General features: G+C 37.5%; 1 protein-coding gene across 11 annotated transcripts in view; it reads left to right on the top strand.

Annotated features, from left to right (window-relative positions):
* pard3aa (par-3 family cell polarity regulator alpha, a) overlaps positions 1 to 18,126 on the top strand; it is a 655,359-nt gene that overhangs the window by 488,617 nt on the left and 148,616 nt on the right. For 10 of the 11 annotated variants that reach the window (XM_052015672.1, XM_052015675.1, XM_052015670.1 and 7 more), the window contains 2 exons: positions 1,922 to 2,152; positions 6,898 to 7,159. In XM_052015672.1, the coding sequence (XP_051871632.1) occupies positions 1,922 to 2,152; positions 6,898 to 7,159 (493 nt within the window). The remainder of the gene's footprint in view (positions 1 to 1,921; positions 2,153 to 6,897; positions 7,160 to 18,126) is intronic. The other variant, XM_052015681.1, reaches the window with a different exon arrangement.

Here is an 18,126-nt window from a genome sequence, read left to right on the forward strand (position 1 = left end):
AAAAGTTTTAGAGATTGCAAAATACTGAATGGATAAACTTTCTGGTGGAAGCTGCACCTCTTTGAAGTGGAGAACATGTGCCCCTGTACTTGTAAAGGTCCATTGGGAGGTGAGAATGACATGATGATAATTTAAGTAACTGTTGGACTTGGGTAGAGGCAAAAGCAGTCATTAGAAAGATGGAAATAGGCAGTTTTTAAAATAAGAAATGTGCAGTCAGAAGAATGACAAAATACTGTATAACAAAAAGCTAAGTCGAGGATCATAGACCATTTGGTCCAATGTGCCTATGCCAGCAATTTGGAACTGCTTGATAGCTCTGTCACACACCTTTTCTTTCCTCATGGTCCTGCAAATCATTATGTTCTCATAACGTGTGGCAAGAGAAATAGATTAATAAAATGCATACAGTTTTGAATTTTTTTTTCTCCCAGGCCCTTCAAACACACATGCTCCACATAGCAAGGAGGAGATTCTGTGCTTTCCTATTGCCCCCTGTGGAAATCATCAAGTTGACATTTCAGCTCCTCTGAATGGCTGTGTTATTGAAACATTGTGTGGGAGCTGAAAACATTAACTGAATGTTGTATTGCCTGGAGACAAAAGCAAAAGATATTATCCCACATTGTAGATCTATTTTATAATCATGAAGCAGCATAAAACATCCTTTTGTATTATTCAACGTAACAATCAACTTCTCCCTTTCCTGCTGGTGCTAGCTTCAGATTTTAAGTTAACTTTTCCCTCCGCCCCCGACCACACTACTGAAGGTGCAACAAGTGGGTTAATGGAATGACTCCTTTTAAGCAATAGATGACATTTTTGGAAGCCTCTTTTAGTTGCACATGATATCAATCAAAAGTAGCACATGTAGAAAATAATTTCAGCAGGTTTCAAAGTCATGTGCCAATGTACAAATATAAAGCCAAAGCTGTTTTCAAATCTATGGTCTTGTAATGGATCAGATGTAACTGCAAGGTTTTTGAGTGAAGATGAGGGGACTTACAAATTTTGCTTGGTGTCCACATCAGGATTTTTGTAAAGGCACTGGCCAAGTATAGAATGTCCTAAAACTACAGACTGAGTTGTAATCTCATACCCTGTTAATCTTTCTTCCCAGCAAGCTGATTTCAGTTTCTCTGACATTCATCATGTGCTGCAGAAATAGTACATATGTATTTTAAGTCTAAAACTTTGTTGATCCACCTTCATTTGGGGATCCAGAAGGCAGTTTTCTGTTATACCACAGAGGAACCTCTGCCTACGACCACCCAACTACAACATTACCATGCTTACTTATATTATCCATCATTGGTTTTACTCTCTGCTGGGAGCATAAGTTCATAATCCAAATGAGTGTCCCTATAGACTACTGTGACAAGTATAAACATGTACTTTGACTTGAAGTTCATGTTCCTGGGAAACTCCAGTTACTGAGTCCTCATAATGTTTGCATGGACTTTAAGAAAACTGGTGCCATTTAACTGAGGCCAGACTTTAATGGAGGAACAATTAATAGTTCAATTAGCCAGTGGACAGGTATTTTAATGAGTAACCAAACACGAGGGTAATGTCAAAGGTTAACTTTTGCAAACTTTCCAGTGGTTTATATCTTGTGAGCAATAACTGTCAAGCTAACTTTTTAAAGAAATCTAAACAAGGACTTCAGTCCCAGTGTTCTGTGTTTGTCTGAACTTTAATGATACAGCACTGCTAAACTGTCACATTCAATGATAAAGACCCCATATCACTTCAGAGCAATGAACCTATAGAAGCCCGCAAATGAATGCAGTGAACGTTATCCGAATTATGTGTGAACAACCCCAGGGAATTGCATGTCAGTGATGAATACCAAATATCTAGACTTGGTCCTCAATTACCAAAGCAAACTTAATTAACAACTTGCATCTTGACCTCCAAGGCTCCTCGACCAGGGATGTTGGGCCTTCATTAGGGCTGAAGAAATCAAGCTCGTTAGAAAGTCTGCAGACAGCAGTTGCTGAAGTAACTTTGAACAGTGATATTCCTTTTCATCGCCCACGACCACGCATCATCCGAGGAAGAGGTTGCAACGAAAGTTTCCGGGCTGCCATTGACAAGTCATATGACAAACCAGCAGAAGATGATGACGATGATGAAGGAATGGAAACATGTATGTAATAAAACTGGTTACAGCAATTTACTCTGTAGACTAATCAGAATGATCATTAATGCTCATATCTATTTAGATCCACTGAAAGAAAAATTTTGAGGTGTTTTTTACTTGGAGTTTTAATTAGCATTACATAGTATGCTTTGTGCAAGTTATATTACTGAAGAATTCCTTGAGACAATTTTTAGTTGTCAGCTTCACATTTTGTGCTGCAAAATAGCTGGCAATTGTAAATCAGAGGTGTGGCTAAGGAGAAAATTCATTGAACACAAGCGCGTAATTGGGCAAGCAGTGTACCTGGCTTTTTCTGCTGGGAGATTGTTTGAATGTGCAAACCTTTTTGTTGGAAGCCTTTGTTTGCTGATCTTGGGGTGAAATGGATGCGTCATTCATGCTCCACCTATTCGTAGCAAGTACTGAGCAATATGACTACTCAAGCAGGAGTCTCAAGTGTCCATCAAGGACAAATATCTTCACTCAGAGAATGGTAACGGTGAATAGTACAGAGACATTAAAGGGGAAACCAGATAGATTAATGAGAGAGAAAGGAACAGAAAGTTCTGGTGAAAATGACGTAAGATAAAGTAAATGGGAGTTTGCCTTTCTTTGACATAGCAACTTGAATTTTGGGATCACTCGTTAATAAGGTTTATTCTGTGTTTTCTTTGGTAAAACTGAATAAGTAAATTAGTAACTTTTATTCCAAATTATTGAATATAGTCTTATCACTGAAGATACAATTTGTGATAATAATCATGACAGCTGAAGTTCATTTTAATGTCATTGTACACTCTGGATTGTAGCCTGGTTTTCAAAATGTAAACAAAATCATATTAGGCTGTTAGCCATAACATTGAGAGAAAAGCACTGTCACATTATTGTGCTGACAGAGTCAGTTTTAACGTAATTATTGACCGATCATAAATGTGAAGTGGCTAAGAGAGTAATTTGACCCTTGCAGTGAATTCTTGATGCCCAGGACGCATGAGCAGAATGGTACGAGAATTTTGTTGGGCTCAAAGATTATAATTTCCCCTTTCAGTCCTCAAGTGTGGATTAAATGATAATGCCACCTGTCAGTTTTGCAAAATAGACATTTTTGAAGACTTGCTCTCCAGTAACATCTGAGTGGGCAGCAAAGGAGTTGTCTGAAGCTTTAAAATATTTCCTTTTAAAAATCCTTTCCTGACTGGAACTTGTCCTTCGATTAAATGTAAAGCAGTAAAATAGATCCCATGAACTAAATGCTGTAATTGATTTTTTTTTGTATTTAATACTTATTTTGGAAAACGCTTAAAAGTTAGCATTTATGGTAAAAAGACATGTCTTACAATGAGCAGTTATAGCATGGTAAGGTTTTGAAACTAGTTGTTTGGTGTACTGAAGTCTAAAAGTTCATTGATTAAGAGGCTGTTTAAAGTAGCCAAGGAACCATGAGCATAATGTAACATTTTTAGTGGACACCAAATCTTATCCTATTGAATCTTATCCTATTGAATACAGATAATATTCTGTTTGAGTTTCACTGTTTCATTCTTTATACTGGCGGTGACAGCAGTTACCAGGCGAATTATTGTATCAAAGTAGGAGAAGTGTTTGCCCTTATACAGTACAAGAGCCCCAAGAGAGATGAGATTACAATTCCTCGCATTACTTGAGAGCAAATCATTAGGATCAAGAAACATTAGTGAGATACTGAATCATTAGGTTCTCATTTCCAAATGTTCCAAAATATGTATTAGCTGAAGCTTAAATAACATTGTACATGTTTTACTTGGTTGTGTATCCGTTTTATCAAAACAAATGAGAACCTCAGAAAAAATGACGTGTTGAAATGAAAGTGAAAAAATTGTAACTCCTTAAACAAAAAATGCAACTGGCTGAGATGCAAATCTTACTTAACATGGAATATATAAGTGATTAAATTATGAGGGTTTTTTATTCATAAACTGATGAGGGCTTCAGTTTGACAGTTTGATTCTGCCCAACCAGTGCAGTTCATTCCTATAATGAGGATTTTATATCCTTTTGATTTATTCCTCTCAAAGCAGTTTCTTTGACATTATGCTTTGGCAGTGCAGCAGGTCTGTTACTTTAAAGTCTGCGGCATTTTATTACACTTCTGATTGATTTGCCTACTTCTCACACTTTTTATGTTGATTTTTTCCCCAGTTGCATGAAACTTGGACAATGATTTGTTGCCGTCATCATCTTAAAGTAATATGTTTCTTTGCGGTTCAAAGTTAATGCAATCCTAACAAAAACCAATACTGTTTAAGACTGAAAGCTGATGTAGAGCTGAGAGAAGGGAGATCCTGAGGATGACGGAAGGTGAAGAGGCAGGGACTGCAGCTAGGAATTCCACCTGGGAAGCTGGCAATAACATTGTAAAGAGTTGCATAAAACTGGGGAGGGAAAAATGATGAATTCCAGTGCATAATTAGAGTGGTGAAGATGGTAGTTGGGTTTCAGAGATGGAGGGATGAAGGAGGGGTTGGTGATGCACTAGGGCAAGGTCAATGAGGGATTTGAAGACGAGGACAAGGGTTTTAAATCTCATGAAGAGAAAGCAAGCTGCTGGATATGAGCAGAATTTTGGATAAATTGGTGGTCAGCAAAGAGAGTATTAATAATATTTTAAGTGACCAAGAAATAATCCCTGACTAAAGGTACAAACACAAAAAATGAGATTGTTCAGCCCTCCCACCCAGTTCTCATCAGTCAAGTTGCTTTCAGAATCCAGTGCAACTTTTTAAAATCCTACCCAAACATAATTCTGTCTGCTCCCTGGTAAATCTGAAATTGATCGAATTCTCTTTTGAATGCTTCAGCAACTTGGAATTTACTGTTTTTACAGGCAGTCTATTCTAGCAGTTGATGATTGAGTGTTCAAGTTATTCTTTATTCTGTGTTTGTCTTGTAGTTTTCCCACCTGGTGCCTCAGTTATATTTGCTGCTGGTGGTATGATGACTTTCCACAACAAAATATCTTCACAGTCATCCATTTGATTCCTGACACTTGGAAAAGCTTTGATTATGCTGCTCATTTTAATCAAATTAAAGTGCACCTTCTGATGTTGGCTTTGTTTGTATCTCAGATTTTAATCACTCTATGACTCCTGGTTGTTCCCTGAGCAGCTGGGCCCAATCTCTGTAAATTTTTCCCTTTCCCAGTCACTGTCTCTCCACATCTCTCGTGCTTTTTAGAAATTCTTTAAATTCTGCCTGTGAGAGCAGGCTTTTGATTAACCTGTTTTTAATATGTCCTTATGGAGTTCAGTATCGTTTTTCTTCATTAACGTTTCCTGCAGAGCAGCTTAGATGTTTTACTTTGTTTAAGGTCCATTTATAACATTGGTGATGTTGGCTTCCCTTCCATTATGAGTATACAGAAAGATCTTCTTTTGTTGGTTGCCCTTGGCTTAGTTTTATAATGCACTTGTGCCCTTGTTTGTAACAGCTTATCACACCTGGGTCTTGCACAGCCAACTCAATCATTACTGTAAACTTATCAGGATTCTCTTGAGATCATGGTCAGGAAAATGCACCAGTGCATTGGGTCCATTATATTATTGGTTTCCCCGAAAGTTTATTTTCTGGTATTATCTGAGGAAAATTTGGGCTTCAGAAGCAATTGGCATTCAGATGTGCCCTACTGCAATGTAAAATAAGCTCTTCTGAGCCTGTACGAACACTACTTTGCTTTTGCCAGGTTAAATAAAGTACTGATATCACAGGAACAGTGTTTCAATTGCCAGTTTGTAGATAGCAGAAAACCATAGGTTGAAGAGCAGACTGTTATGAAGTATGTGTTGAAAGGATGGGTTAAGAAAGAAAGACCTTGCGGTTTTTTGGTATTTCAAGAAACTGGACCCAACAAACAATGCTGGAAACCTGAAATAAAACAGAAAATGCTGGAGATACTTGGCAGGTAAGGCAGCACCAGTGAAGAGAGAAACAGAATTATCATTTTGAGTTGATGAATTCTGATGAAAGATCATTGTTTCAGGTGTTTCCTCAGTTCTGATGAAAAGTCATTGACTTGAAATATTAATTCGATTTTGCCCTTCACAGATTCTGCCTAAGTGTTTACAGCATTTTCTATTTTATTCCAGTGAGCCGAAGATACTTGTGTTGTTAGAAAGATAAATGAGGGGAAAAATGTTGGAGAACTCCTGATCCTGTTCAGTTGGTACCACAGGATCTTTGACCTCCCCCAGTCCAATAGAAAGAGCCTCCATTTTATGTCTAATTTGAAGAGCAAACCTGTTCAGTCCTGCACACACATCCTGCACACACATCAGCCTAGACTTTGGGCAAGATCTTGAACCCATTACCCTCTGGTACAGGTCAGAGAGTGAGGCACTCGTACAGCAGAGTTGCATAGTAAATTTCAGGCCCAGTTCCCTTGCTGAATTCGCAAGGGTAGGAATTGGTCCTGAGTTCCCCAATAGGAATGTAAGTGAGACTTCCCGCTGCTGGCTATTCTGAAGTGACACTCTATGACATGTTGAGCAAGGAAAAATTTGAGTGCCCTGGGACATCCCCTTATCGTCATTTAACCTGCCAGCACCACCTTAGCAGTTTCATCATTGGTGGTTTCTGGAGCCAGTGTTTCTGAATGATCATAACTTCAAAATCTTGACATTTTCAAATGAACATGGTATTGGTATTTTTTTCTAAGTTGGTCTCAGCTTGGGTTTCAACACTTTTACTAATATTAATGTTCTACATTTCATTCACAGTGGAGGAAGACACTGAGGAGAGTTCTAGATCGGGTAGAGAGTCTGTATCAACAGCAAGTGACCAACCATCTTTGGCCAGTGGGCAGCTGTCGGGCACAATGGAGAAACAGGTCAATGGTTCAAGAACCAAGGAGGACAGAAAGAAAGAAAAGCCTGGAAAAGAGAGAGAAAAGAAGAAAGACAAAGACAAAGAGAAGGAAAAGGACAAAGAGAAGAATAAAGCAAAGAAAGGGATGTTGAAAGGTCTTGGAGACATGTTCAGGTAAAGGCACTCTCTTGTAATTAATATTGAAATGTGGGTTATTGCTTTTGCAACAAGTGTTTAGCCCCATTTCATGTATTTACTGTGGATCTTCAAGAACTGAAGTGATTTCTTTGCAATGCCCTTAAACCATACAGTGCATGGAGAAATATACTTGGAAGCACCATTAGTTGTTTGACTGCCAGGACATCAGTGAATTTTAGAGCGCACAATGGTCTGCCATTTCATTTGGCATGGAGGAGGGAAGCTAATTAATATTTACTCAATTATTCATTTTAAAAATCTATGTCCAGCTTTGTATGATAAGCGGCAGCAAGAAATGATCTCTGCAAATGGGAACTAATATAATGAAATTAAGAACTTTTTGAACCTTGCATTCTTTGATGTCACTTTTTGTCTGTCTGTATTGAGATAAGTACATGTTTATTAATATATATTATGTCTGTGTGTAACAATACTGAACTCAGAAATGCTGTCCTTCATTTACTTGATGTAACCTGCTTTGCAATTAACAGAACAAATGCTCGGTTTTCACAGATTTTATTTTTTAAATGTTTCTCTTTGATGGCTTTAGATTATGTACTGCCATTTGTTGGAAATGGTGAATGGATTTAGATTAATTCTTAAGGATTCAACAGCATTGCATATATATGATAAGTTCCAATGCTTCACAAGACTTAAGCCTTTCTATGTAGAATTTCCGGATGACTAACTTGTGTTTACTGTGGACAGTTCCTGATTGTGGTTTGTCATTTATTGGAACAGAGGAAAGCAGCGGACCACAAGGAAAGTGATTGCATTAAAACGTTGCAGTTAATGATCTATATCGAAAATTCATACAATCTTTACAAAACATACATATTCCTCTTTGTTCAGACTCTAAATATCTGAACAGCACTTCTACTATGCACTGTTAACTGGTTTATTTAGGCAAATAATTTTTTATTAATTTTTTAAAGAATTTCTTAAGATGGCTTCTAAAGGCAGAATTTTTACAACTACTAGGTTTTGGTTAGGACCTGTGTTTTGCCGAGGGACTCTTTATATAGTGATTGAATTTGACAGCTTCTATACATGCACCCACATATTGTGCTGAAGTAAGTCTTCGTTCCTCAATTAAAATCACAGGTTTTTGTGGTCGGATCTTCATTAAGTCACGGTATTAGCAGCTAAATCCCAGTAGAGGAAGCATGATACTGTGCTCCCACTTTAGCTCGGAATCATTATTGTGAGTCTCCCAGATGGATTTGCTGGAAGACATGAAGGTATAAACTTGAGAAATGATTATGCTGTTATTTTGCCATTATGATGAATTTTCAGGAAGGCATGGAATGAAGCAAGCTCAGGGGGATTGAAATTAATTGCAACCAAAAAGAAAAGCTGTATTAGACATTTTAACAACATTGCCAGAACACCTGTACTTGCCCATTATTTTCAGAAGACAAGTGATTGAAGCACTCAAGTGAGATGCAGTGAGCACATTAAAGCTTTTATAGCCTAATCTCTTCAGCGGCAGAGGACAGTGAACTGTCAGTGCAATATACATATTGCCATAAACAAGCACCGTTTAGTTTGAGCGAAGGACAGAATAAAAGCCAGGTTACAGTCATCTTACTTGGTTTGGTAAAAAATATCAAATATGTTTGCCCCCCCAGTTGCCATGTTTTTTTCCCTGTAGTTGGGATTTTCTGAGATGTTCATTGCACAATACTTCCTCCCAAGCCCCACCCAAAATCAGTGTGACAATAATTCAATGAAGGGAAGAGTGCCCACCTTGCCTTTAAAAAGATGCTCCTGGATGATTTTGCACAGTTTTGCTTTTAGAATCTCCCCCAGAGTAGTATTTTCAGGTAAGAGTTGTGTTAATCCATTGAGGTCTTGAAAATAAAAATGCATATATATCCAGCTTTTTACTAATTTTGTTGGCAGTCTTAAACTCAACTTGTTCAACAAAGAACTCTCTTTACAGTTGCAGTCGCTATTCCTGGTGAAATTTTACTATCCCTGACTAAATTGGAGCATTGTTCCAAAGTATCCAGGGTAAATGAATGGCACTTGAGTATATTGGGTACAATCTGCCCATTCGCACTGTCTGAAACTACTTTCAGGTGCTCAAAGGTATTCCTTGCTCACACACTGTCATTACTGAAGATACGTCACAGTCAAAATCCAAGTCAAGTTTATTGCCATTTGCATAAGTACATGTGTGCACAAGTGCAATGAAAAACTTACTTGCAGCGGGATCATAAGCATATGGCATGATATAAGCAGCATTTGCAAGAAAAACATAAATTAAACAATTTTAAAAGAAAGAACACAAGTATAACAAAAAAAAAGTGTTGCTCAACTGTAGGTGATTAGGATTGTGTCGGTTGAAGAGAAATAGCTGTTCTTGAACCTGGTGGTGTGGGACCAGGCTTCTGTATCTCCGGCCTGATGGTAGCTGCAAGAAGTGAATGTATAAAATTCTAATGGAAGCTAGGATTTTCCTTGTGATCACATTTTAAGATAGATTTTCAAAATATATTTCTAAGACTTATAACATTGGAGCTGTTTTAAGTGCTCTGGACAGGTGTTGATTGAAGGATAGCCTTGAACAGGGCAGGGATGCTTTTATCTTTATTGAATTGCTCCAAATTAACTCCAAAGGTGCTTCAACACCATACAACTTATGCATGCATTTCAGTTTCTTTTGTTATTGTGATACAGCTGCTCAGTTGTTCAGTCTTCTCTGACAGTACCAACTTGAAGCAGCTTGATTACTTTGATGCAAAAGGGGGAATATAGTTGTGAGTTAATAATCACATTTGTTGTGGAGCAGTTATGCTGCATAAAAGAAGCTGCTGAATGACAAGAAAAATAAATTGGATACAAAACGCATTTAATTACAAAATAATATCATTATAGCCAGGGGAACATGGTGTTCATACAGGTTCATTAGGTGTGTGTTACCAGTCCCTCTTCTGATTGGTTAAACTGATGAATATCCATGGTGATGACCAGGGTTGCCAGCTTTGACTGGTGGTTGCCATGGAAATCATGTTGATCTGGACAGTAAACTAGCTGATCAGCACGCATAGTATCTTTGTGCACTATTGCGTTTTTATTATCTTATTTCATGCACAAAGACTGCTAATTTTTCATGTGAAGTATATCCAATTAATACAAGTCTTGTCAGTGATTAATTGAGATGTTTTTAAAGGGGTATTTGTTTAAAGGATGCTTTATTTTCATACACTAATTTCATTATACTTAGCCCAGTAACAAAAAGGAAATGTGACTTTTCCTACGTTAAAGTTCTAATGAATAGGGTTCACAGATTTAAAATTATGCTACAAATAAGAGCTTAAATTTTGTGTGTAGTTTACCCACGTGTGTGTGTGTGTGTTTAGTGCATTTATGCTGATGTAATATGACCATTATGCAACCTAAAATTATAGGCCAAAGTTCCATGATGAGTACCATGTGGATACAATTAGACATACATCCATTTGCAAATGAGAAAAGTTCAAGCAATTTGCTTTTAGTTTGTCGATTAAAATATTGCTGCAATTCTGAATTGGTATTGATGAGCTCGTCTAATAGGTAGATGGTCTGAGAAGTAGTATGACTTCTCTTCCAACACAGCTCTCCAATTAACTGTCTTCAGCTCTAATTAGAATAACCCTCCTTCCTATTTATATTGGAAAATCGCCTGCACTTACTGAGAAGTATATCTTGGCAGCTGTAAACTGAAAATTTTGACTTGAAAGATGGGTTTCAGCACTTCAGAATCATATTGAGATGAAACATAGGAAAATGAGTTATTTAAATTTTCTTTTGTTTTGCTTGTTATATGATTGGTTATGCACCTTTTGTTTAAGAAGTATTTGGAATTACCCGTGTAATTATACTTGAGGTTGGGCAGAGAGGTGGTGGAGGTTGCTGCTGTCTATGATTGATTTATCCATGACATGTTAAAAAAAAGAGTTTGTTTCCAGCAATGTGGAGACACATGCATAGTGGCTTTTTATTGCTTATCTGTAGCTTCCCTGAGGATATTAAGTGTAAACCATGAGTTCACATTTAGGCCAGATCAACCAAGTCTCTGTTCCCTTCCCAAAAGAACATTAGTAAGCCAATGGGTTTTGACAGCTTTAATGGGAAATCTCCTTTGGTGCTGCTAGCTCTAGATTTATTAAATTCAGTTTTACGATTTCTCACGGTGAGATTTGAACTCATGAACCTTTGGATTGCTAGTCTAGTAATCGCTGTTTGATTATACCCACCTTTTATTTGATCTAAACAAAGAGTAGTTTCACTCAGAAGGAGAGAGGTGGCAATGAATGTTTTGAATGGAGATTCAAGCAGCAAGGAACTCTCATTCTCCCAACACTGTAAATGCTGTTTGGCATAAAACTTGATGTGGTCGATAAGATAGCATAAAATATTTTAATTTTCTTCTACTTCATCAGTTTAAAGAGCAGAAGCCTGCAGTATTCTAGTCCCACCTTTGCATTGAACATTGAGAGTAAGCTGTTGTATGTGGATTGGGCTCAACAGTGGAATACGAAGACCCAAAAATGCAGTTGTGGGAGTGAGCTTCACACATTTACTTCGCAGCAGGATGGTCATGAACTGGCACCAGGCTCATAGACTCACATTTCTGTGGGTCTGCCTTCAGCTGTTACACTTGGGAATGTGGCCAGTTGAAAGAACACTGCATGACTGCTTTCTCCTGAATGTAACAGTGTGAAAGCTAGACTCTGTAGATTCTGTGTAACAAGGAGCAGGTGGGTGATAAGTGTTGATTTAAAGAGCAAAAGGAAATAAATTAAGACCAAGAGAAAAAAGGAGACAGCTGGAGGTGGAAAGTGGCACAGATATGCTTTAAAGAAAACAAGTCAGAAATTAACTAAGGAAAGGATAACAAAATGAAAGAAAGAGCAAGCATCAGAAAACAATTGAGAAAGGAATGGTATGATAATGTATAAAGTATGTAGAACACCATGGAAAATAAAAGCTGAGAGGGAAAGCTGAGCAAGTTGGAAATATTCAAAATTAATATTAAAAATAAACTGAATAAAGGTTTCTCATATGAATGCACTTTTAATTACTTACATTAGTTGTGTGATGATATAGCGAATGAGCTTACTTCAGTTTTTCTCTTCAATAATATTCCTCTTGATATGGGAATTAGATCACTTCGGTGGAAAGCTGGTGGGAAAATGTTAAATGGGTAGTGTTAGCTGATTTTTGCATTGAGCAGAAATTGTTGTGTATTGCAAAAATAAACCTTGACCAACTGAACTGTTGACAACAAGGGGACAAATAAAATGTGAGGAAATGAAAACAGAAAGCCTTGGGTGTACAGAGAAAGAGAGGAGAGGACAGTGCAGAGAGAGAGAAAAAAAGAAAGAAAATTGTGTGGTTCAAAATCTTTCCCAGAAGTGACAACCTTTTTGAACTAAGTGAATAGAGGGAGGAAGAAAATAGGTGAAAATTGCAGGTCAAATATACTTATTATACCTCTGTACTTAGAAAGCAATTATAGTGGGCTGAATATATTGTATGAACAAAAGTAGGAATTTAGTTAAACAAACTTGAAAGAAGAAAATCTGTGCTCATTAAAGTAATAAAAAGAAACTGGGAACACTGTCTCTTCTTTTCCACTATTGAAAATGTAAGAATATTTATGTTAATGGATTGTACTTGGAACCAAATTCTCTCATAAAAGAAGAACACCGTGTAAATAATTTCTGATGAGACATTATCTAATGAGTTCAGGTAAAAAGGGTAAGGAAAATGAAGTAATAAGTATTTATGATATTACAACTGAAAGTTGATTGAAAAAGAGAGCCAATATTTACAGTACACTACTTCTATCTTTTTGACATATTTGTGCTTTTAAGCATCAGGCTCATTTTATTGCTGTTAGACCATAAAGCCTCTGAGGAGCTCCATTAACTGTTTGGAGACAGAAGGCAAAGTGCTGAAAGTTTACCTTATTTGTATGATTGTTGGGGGAGGCTTGTTTTTAATGAAGAGTTTGAAATTAAAGCTGATACTGGAGATAATCGAAGAGATGGAATCAAACTGAGGATGTGCGGAAGTCACACACAAGACTAACATGTTTCAGAGGTGTGAAAATCAGGGGAGTGAAATCAGGCCAGGTTTAGACTTGACACAATATAAAATACAAAAAATGGATCAGATTTTGAACACTTGACTTTAAAGCCTGTGGAAATGAGCAAAGTTCAAAGCTGTGAGGTTTTATTAAACTTCCTAATTGCATCATTCTTATTTCCATGAGCCAACATATATATCAAGTATGGAGTGTGCTGCTATAATGATCTGTAAATTTTGTGCTGGCTTTTGTTTCTTGCCTGTGATTCTCCTGCCATCACAACAGCAGTTCTGATGCAGGCTGAGAGGGGTTTCAATGCCAGAATGAAGTTGAACAGTTATTGATATTGGAACAGTTGTTCTTGATAAATCCAAACCACAGTTTATACTAACAGCCATCAAATGTGATTTAATTTGCAGAGACTGAAATTCCGTGTAGGATCCCTTCACTACTTAAAAATAAATAATAATTGCTATAGTGACTCTCAAACTTCATTATGAGTCATCCTATTATGGCGATCAATGTTAAATTCATAAGTCGCGGGATTGAGTTTTAAGAGCCGCGAGGTGATTGATGCAGCTTTACAAAACTCTAGTTAGGCCACACTTAGAGTACTGTGTTCAGTTCTGGTTGCCTCATTATAGGAAGGATGTGGAGGCGTTGGAGAGGGTGCAGAGGAGATTTACCAGGATGCTGCCTGGATTGGAGAGTATTGAATATGGGGAGAGGCTTAAGGTGCTAGGGCTTTATTCACTGGAAAGGAGGAGGATGAGAGGAGACATGATAGAGGTATATAAAATACTGAGAGGAATAGATAGAGTAGACAGTCAGCGCCTCCTTTCTAGGGCACCAATGCTCAAGACGAGAGGTCATGGCTTTAAGGTTATGGGTGGGAGGTTCAGGGGAGATGTCAGGGGGGAGGTTTTTTCACCCAGAGAGTGGTTGGTGCATGGAATGCACTGCCTGGGGTGGTGGTGGAGGCAGATACATTGAACAGGTTCAAGAGCTTGTTGGATAGGCATATGGAGGAGTGTGGGATGGGGGGGATATGCGGGAGGAAGGGGTTAGGTAGTGTGAGGGTGGTTTGATGGACGGCACAACATGGTGGGCCGAAGGGCCTGTTTTTGTGGCTGTAATGGTTTTATGGTTTGGTTCTAAATGCACAATGCATCTTGTAGTATATAATACCAACATTACAAGTTCCTGTCTCGAGATCAACTTGTGTTATTTACTACACAATATTTAATTACACTTCTGTTTTAAAATTGAAGTACTAATAAAGATAGTTAAATTATTTGTCAGTTTGTAGTTTAGTGTTTGCTAATTGGAAATTAAATCATAGAAGTAGAATGATAAGGTAAATGGGTCAAATGGCCTTCTTCATTAGGGTCTTGATTCAAAATGTTGATTGTCCATTTCCTTCCATTGATTCTGCCTGACCCGTTGAGTTCCTTCAGCATCTTGTTTATTGCTTCCGATTCCGGCATCTGCAGCCTCTTGTGTCTCCATCCAACTTGGATATCTATTTCACCAGGAGATTTAGTGATAGAATCACTGACATATAATTCTGATACAGAAGGACCAAACCAGCTTGCTACAATTATTTAAAATGAATCTCATGAGGAGGATAACTCCTTTGTAATCTGCTTTGACTCACTTTTTAAGTGGGGGGAAGGCTAATGTTTTGTCATTTTCTTCATGCAGTATATGAAGCAGTTTCTGAGGCTTACTTGCATTATTTACAAGATACAATGCGTTCATTCCTATTTGTTGACCTTATGATGGTATTTTGCAGCCTAACCCAGACAAAGTTGTAAATAATCTTAGGTCTGGAATCAGCTGCCTTGAGGATGCATTGTGTACTTTATTTAACTCTGCAGTTTGCAACTTAAGTTAGCATTTGTGGCTTGCAAGTATGAAAGCATTGGTGTTGCTGGTTATCATGTGTTCATTGCCATATTAACTAATGATATATGAGTACCATAGCGGCTAACATAAAGTACATTCAGCAGTCAGCCTGTGATTCATATTATGATTTCCAAAGTACTTGGTTGCAAAATAAATAAGTTACTGTAAAGCACTGAGGTTATCCATGGATGGACCTGCTTTCCACCCCTTATTTTCCCTTCACAATCCCAAAGGAGGCACTTGTCTAATTTGTTCTAATGATGGAGAAAGAAAGACATCGATGTTTGAATTTGGTAATTTGTTTAAAGTAGACCAGTATAATTCGTATAAATTCCATTTATGCATCTTGAGAGATGGCTTTCTCAAATATTATGGGGTTTTAAATAATCAAGTGAGTGAGAAGTCCAGATAAAATCCCAGAATGAGTAGAATTTGCTTAAGTGAGTTATGAACATTAATTGTCGAGTCCGTCAGCTGAGGAAAAACCTCTTACCATGTGATCTGATTTTGAGTTTCCAAATGTACCTCATGTGGATGAGAATTATGTTGATCTTGCAACATGATGTAGTTATCCATTTGACACTGGCATATAGTAAATGTGCAGTATTAACTATTTATTTATAATGTTCTTTTTCCCATTATTTCTTTGAGCAATGTTGAAAGTACTCCTGTAGTTTTATTTTAAAACTAAATGATTCTCAGTTTGTTCCTAATAGTAACTAGAATGATTTTATTGTTCCTCTTGTATCTTTAAGCATGGAACTGTGGACATGAGTGTGTTCATATTATGATCCCATTGGACAGTAGAGTCATATGCTGTACCTATCTTTCATTATAACAGTTTCACAGACAGTCTGGAACACTTGGTTTGTAGCAAGTCTTAAAGTCTCAACGTCCCAGGTTTATTTGTAAGTCAATAGTTTGCTGCCTTGCAAATAAACCTGGACCTCTTCTGGATATGTCTTTGCTTTGTTGGAATGCATTCTCAAGACAGAGCACAACTTGCCCCGAGAAGCTGGGCTGCTCACTTGGACCATTTGTCGTAGTTTGATTGAATTACTGGTTTACTTGACCTCTTGAATGGTAAATAAGAGTCAATTGGGTGGAAATCAGACACCAGTCCTAACAAGTAAAGATGGCAGGTTTCTCTCTAAAAAGTATGCTAATGAATCACTTTTGTTCTGAAGGCTTTATTCCTGGTCACTTTTTTTTGGATTTGAAAACAAAATAAGTTCTAATTCACAAACCTAGCAAGACTTAAACTTGCTTTCTCTGGATGATTGTCCAGGTCCCTGGATTATTACTTCCATGGAATAACCACTACATCGCTGGCATTTTTCATCCAATTGATGTTCATATTAATAAAAAGTAACTCCTGAGAATCTCAGAACTAGTTTATAAATTCAATCTTTTTGCTTCTGCTCTTTAACCAAAGGTCCTGGTAGGGTAGAGAGCATTTTCCATTGTAAATCCAATACAAATCTAATATAGATGTATTGGCATCAAAATCTAACAGTGTAATTGCATTTTGAGTTATTGGGGTTAGTCTCCTGGCGTTATGTTTTACTCAGTCCCGCAAAGGAAATCCTTAATTAAATTTTTGGTCTTATTTATATGAAATGGGATATACTGTCCACATTTGTGCACAACTGCTTGGTTGTGTTGAACATGCTCTGTGTATTTTAGATGGCTTTAACTCACAAATGGTCCTAATCTTATTTGTAACACTAAAATCCATCATTCTTGTTTATTTGCTATATTAGCCATCTGACATCCCCAGCTCTACTTGCGATCTTTCTGTGTAAATGCAGAAGTTACTGTGTATCTGTTGCATTATTTCTTTTGATCATGGTTTGTAAACAGCCAGTTGGGCTTTAATGTAGTAAATATTTATTATTTTGTAAATAAATTAGTTTGATGTTTATGCTGAATTCAAGCTCGATGAAGCTTAGCTTTTTTCAGCCACTAGCATTTGAATGAGTGTTAACATTATTCTGGAGCAATTAAGAGATGTCGTCTAGTATTCTATCAATGGCTAATCTTCCGGGGAGGGTGGGGGTAAAATCCCTGGTATCATTTGGGAACTATTAATCGTCTATGTTTTAGACTAGCTTTTGACCCTGTTTACTGTTCTCTTTACCTGTAGGTGAGGAGCTCTATTTAAAGATAAATCTACGCACAAGATCAGGTCTTTCACAAACTTTGCCTTGCGTGCATCAAATGTGGCAGTCTGACAATTAATACCCCACACTGCAAATTCCAACCTTGTCACATCCCTGCTCACAGACACATTATGATGAAACTGCAGCCCAGGAGGTTTTGTATCACTTTTATTACATTTGGAGTGAATGCAGTCACTTTTGTAAATGGATTAGGAGTCTCAAAACACAAATAGGGCTTTTAGCTGCAAAATAGCCTGTTAAAATTTTGTGCTAATTAAATGATTTTAATTCTGATCAGGAGTTTGGTCTGCAATATTTGTGTACATATGCTTTATATATGCTGTCTAGATTTTGCTACTTGAATCTTTCTGATGCTATCATACTGAGTTTTATAGTTTCATCTTTCCACTTAGTTTTGTGTGTAAGTGTGTGAGATGTCGTCATGCAGATGCAAACTGTTTAGCTTAAATTTCTAGCAACGTGAGAGGTTGTCAGTTGGCACTAATTTGAAGTAGTAATGCACAGCGTGTGGGGGAATGTAGAAGTAGGCGGAATTGTTTTAGACTGAGCGGCCACCCATTTAAGATGGAGGTGATGAGGAAGTTCTTCTCTGAGGATCTTGAACCTTTGGGATTCTCTACCCTGGAGATCAATGGAGCCAAAGTAATTGAATATATTCAGGCTGAGATAAGGCAGATGTTAGTCCACAGTGGACGTGAAGGATATGGGGAACAGGCAGTAGAGCTGAGCTGAGGCCAAGATTAGATCAGCCATGATCTCATTGAAAGGCA

This window comes from Pristis pectinata, chromosome 5, assembly GCF_009764475.1.
Source record: "Pristis pectinata isolate sPriPec2 chromosome 5, sPriPec2.1.pri, whole genome shotgun sequence".
Classification (NCBI taxonomy): domain Eukaryota; kingdom Metazoa; phylum Chordata; class Chondrichthyes; order Rhinopristiformes; family Pristidae; genus Pristis; species Pristis pectinata.